This window comes from Galeopterus variegatus, unplaced genomic scaffold (assembly GCF_000696425.1).
Source record: "Galeopterus variegatus unplaced genomic scaffold, G_variegatus-3.0.2 Scaffold45337, whole genome shotgun sequence".
In the NCBI taxonomy this organism is placed as follows: Eukaryota; Metazoa; Chordata; class Mammalia; order Dermoptera; family Cynocephalidae; genus Galeopterus; species Galeopterus variegatus.
The window spans coordinates 1,354-5,309 of NW_007771448.1; the positions used below are offsets into that span (position 1 = coordinate 1,354).

General features: G+C 49.0%; 1 protein-coding gene across 1 annotated transcript; it reads right to left on the reverse strand.

Annotated features, from left to right (window-relative positions):
* Positions 1-507: 507 nt before the first annotated feature.
* On the reverse strand, positions 508-2,997 carry LOC103584141 (probable E3 ubiquitin-protein ligase HECTD4; the record flags this gene model as incomplete). The annotated part of the gene is made up of 2 exons (XM_008565249.1): positions 508-715; positions 1,691-2,997. Coding segments are annotated over 2 exons (1,515 nt in total), but the record flags the coding sequence as incomplete, so codon positions are not given.
* Between the last annotated feature and the right edge of the window lie 959 nt (positions 2,998-3,956).

Below are 3,956 nucleotides of genomic sequence, written 5' to 3' on the forward strand. Positions count from 1 at the left end.
TACTTGGTTTATTCTAGCTGCACAGGACAGAATACAAAATACACTTGAACCTAAACAAGAGGAGCCTGGCTAGACAAAAAGAAGAAAAACGACTTGGATGCAAGCCCACATTCAAGCCTGAAGCAGGCTGTGGCAAGCCACCCCTGGTGGTCTCTCTAGCCGAACACAGCAGGACTGTGGCAGGGGCTGTCCTGGCGGCCTTCAGTGTCCTGACAGTGGGGAGAGGGCAGGAATGTTCTCTTTACATCATACGAAGATGCACACAATTGGCCACCACTAGCAAACAATGAGCCTCTTGTCCCAGCTCCCACACACCCCCAATCATTTTCAAAATCATTTCAAAACCTGCAAACCCCAGGAGTGGTTCCAAAGTTGCTCTTTAATTTAAGAGATTAAAAATAGGGGAAATCGGTGGGGAGGTGGGGAGATTTTTGCTCAACTTTTTCTATAAATCTAAAACTGCTCCAAAAAAAGTTTATTAAATTAATAAAAAAATTCATAACCCACCTTTAATTGATTTATCATTGAAATAATCTTCTAGCCCTGGGCTCCCTTGGGTATCAAACAAACTCTGATTTACTACAGAGACAGTTAGGATCTCTTCCGTTGACATTTCCATCAATTCATCTTCACCATCCAAACTTGACAAACCAATCAAATCATTATTGTTAAATAAACTTGCTCGAATTTTCTCAATTTTGGCTCGGGATCTTATCTGTGTGAAAAAAGCAAAGGGTCAGGACTTGAATAGAAAGTGACCAGTCATTCAATATGAATGAGCTTTCCCCTTCCCACCTTTCACTGGAAACCCTCTACTCATATTCAGAGTTGCAAGAGCCGCCCTGCCCTATGTGGGTGAGTGGGCCTTCCTGGAAAATTTTCTCCCATGTGCCAACAATGGCGAATTTTAGGGGAACGACTCAACTGGACATCCCTGTTGCTAAACTCTGGCCAGCTCTGTGGGTTTACTCTAATACCCAGGGAGTTCAAGTCCATGCCTGGCTCTGAGGAAGTCTCCAGGAAGGAGGCCGATGGATTAAAAGAAGTGATTCTAGGAAAGAAATCGCCCACTGGGAGAGCAAGGCAACCCAAGTTCTCTTCCAGTGCTCTGCTCTACATATCTAAGGGGAAAGACAGTTTTTACTTTTGAGCCTAATTCCTATTATGCAAAGGTACAGGAAGACATATGACACAGGATTTCTAAACAAGGAGGTATGGGAAACACATTGGATCCTAAGGTGGAAACATGATTTGGCAACATGCACATCACCTGAGACTCAGAGTAGCCAGGAACAGAGTGACAAGGATCTATTCCCACACTGTTCCGTGAAGCTCCCTCCTGCCAATGGCAATGAAGAAAACTACCCGAGGCCACTCAGAAATATACAGATGGGGTCATGGGCCAGGATGCACTTGACAAAACCACCCACCATAAAGAGCAGCTTCCTGAGGTGCCCTACAGTGGTCAGTGATGAAGTGCATTTACTTCATGGCATTGGACTTGATATCACTCTGATGTGACCTCAAATAGAATCATCCTGCTGTTTCCAAGGGCTGCCCAGGGATCCCCCAGTTGCTCCAACATTACCTATTAGCTAACCTCTTAGAAATAACTTTGAAAGGTTTAAAGAGGCCTGGCAGAATCAACTTGGTCATGATTTTAGTGGCTGCCAAGGCTCAGAGCTATTACCTCCACAACCGCAAAGCCTTTGATGGGGCGTGCTGCGAGGGGCTGATTGTCCAGGGACGTGACTGTGTACATGGAGCCCATATCCGACACTGAGGCCGTCTCGGCATTGTCCAGGGGCTCCCCCAGGCTGCCCAGGCTGCCTAGGCTGCCAGTGCTGCACAGGGAGATGTCCAGGCTCTCCTGGCTGGACACCACATGGGGTTCCAGCAAGCTGGGAGGGATGGGCAGCTCGAGGCCTGAGGGCAAGGGGTCTGCGGAGAGGTCGCTGATGGTGTGCGAGATGCCCTGGGAGCTGCAGATGGAGGCCTGACTGGTGGAGGCTGAGGCGCTGACGCTTGGGGCAGGGGTCAGGCTGCTTGACGTGCTGACCTCCAGACTGTCCGTGTCAGGGAGGCCCAGGGTCTTCTCCAGCTCCACTTTGCTGTCCCCGCCCTCAGCCTTGTCTTTTGGCTTCTTGGGGTCTTCCTCCTGGAGTGGAATATAGATCTCATCTTTGAAGACCCCGCCATGGGCATTGCAGGCCTTGCGGATGGCACCTCTGACGATGCCCTCGTCCAGGTGGGTGGGGATTCCGGAGATCACCAGCAAGCGGCTATGGGCAGTGGGGCCCACCAGGGCCTGGCAGGCATCAGCAATGGCATCGCTTGTCACTCCCAGCCCCTGTGGGTCCTTCCTGGTGAGGTGCCGGAGAATGATAAGCAAGGTGAGTGCGCGGTGGAACCAGAGCATGTCCTCGGGCTTGCCACCCCCGATGCTGAGCATGGTGGGGTCTGTTTCTGCCACGTGGGAGGACTGGCGCTTTCCTGAAGACGAGGCCTTCTCCCGCTTCATCTTGACTTTCTTCCTCTTGGACAGGAGGCTAGGGCTTTGTGGTGTCTGTCCTGGGGAGGACGAGGAGGAGGAGGACGAGTCACTGAGGTTCGGGGCAGTTGTTGAGGTCACCCCACTGGCTGTGACACTCATGTTGGTAGGCAGGGTCACTTCAGCAACAGCCAGGCACCCTTCCATGAGTGCATGAAAATATGTGGAGAACCTGCCCTGGTCACTGGTAGCCGCTGCCCCTGAGCCCCCACAGGTGCTGCCTGACACCCAGCTCTGGGTCTCTTCATCGTATAGCTTATGGAGCTCAGACTGCAAGGCCATCAGCATGGCCAGACAGGGGTTCAGCTGGAGGGTGATGGAGGAGGACAGGCCAGCAGGGTGCCTCCTCTGCTCCAGGGTGTGTACCGTGCGCAGCAGCTCTGCCAGAAGGTGGAAAACAAGCTCCTTCACGCAGGCCGCCATGTCTGTGGTCCATAGGAAGTTTCCTGAAGCAAATGTAAAATAACAATAACAGCAATCATTCACGTGGTGCTTATTCTGGGCCAGCACTGTTCTAAGCACTTTAACAGATTCAGTCCTCATAAGGACCCTGTAATAGCTACGGTGTTATCCATCCCCATCTTACAGATGGAGAAACAAAGAGCTGCAGAGCCAGCCTGAGGTTACAGCTACTAGAGGGACAGCTAGGCGTCAGGGCTGGCAGGCTGCCCTAGGGGCTGTGGCCTTAAGTCCTGGGCCACATGACAGTGTGCCAGCCTGCTTCTGGCTGGAGCTCCAAATGTCATTATGTTCGTCTCATTAGGTTATCAAGCAAGTTAGTGACAAGTCACTAGAACAATCTTTCCCAGAGCACGGGATGCTTATGATTGGGGGCACACAATCCAATCTTAGCAAGCAGTACAGAAAATGATTTCTTCATAAATTCTCTTTTAGTCCTGATTTTGTCAATAAGAAAGCCCTCCATTGGAGCTGGTATATTCTTAATGGAGAGTGGGCCATAGACCCAGAGCCTTTGAAAGGCAACAGTATTTACCAGAATTTTGTAACAGCAACTATTTACTTTCCTTGTATTTATTTTTATAGTTACTTTCTAGGTAAGGCAAGGTATATTAATTTTCTATTTAGAGTAGTGATGTAAAGATTTCTTTAAAACTAAATTTAAGTTTAAAAAAAGGAGAAAAGGGGGCCGGCCCGTGGCTCACTCGGGTGAGTGTGGTTCTGATGATGCCAAGGCCACGGGTTCAGATCCCATATAGGAATGACCAGTTAGCTCACTGGGTGAGCATGGTGCTGACAACACCAAGTCAAGGGTTAAGATCCCCTTACTGGTCATCTTTAAAAAAAAAAAAATAATAATAATAATAAATAAATAAATAAATAATAAAAAAAGGAGAAAAGAATCAATTGCAATAAAAATGATTAAGTAAATAAGTGCTGATAGTCA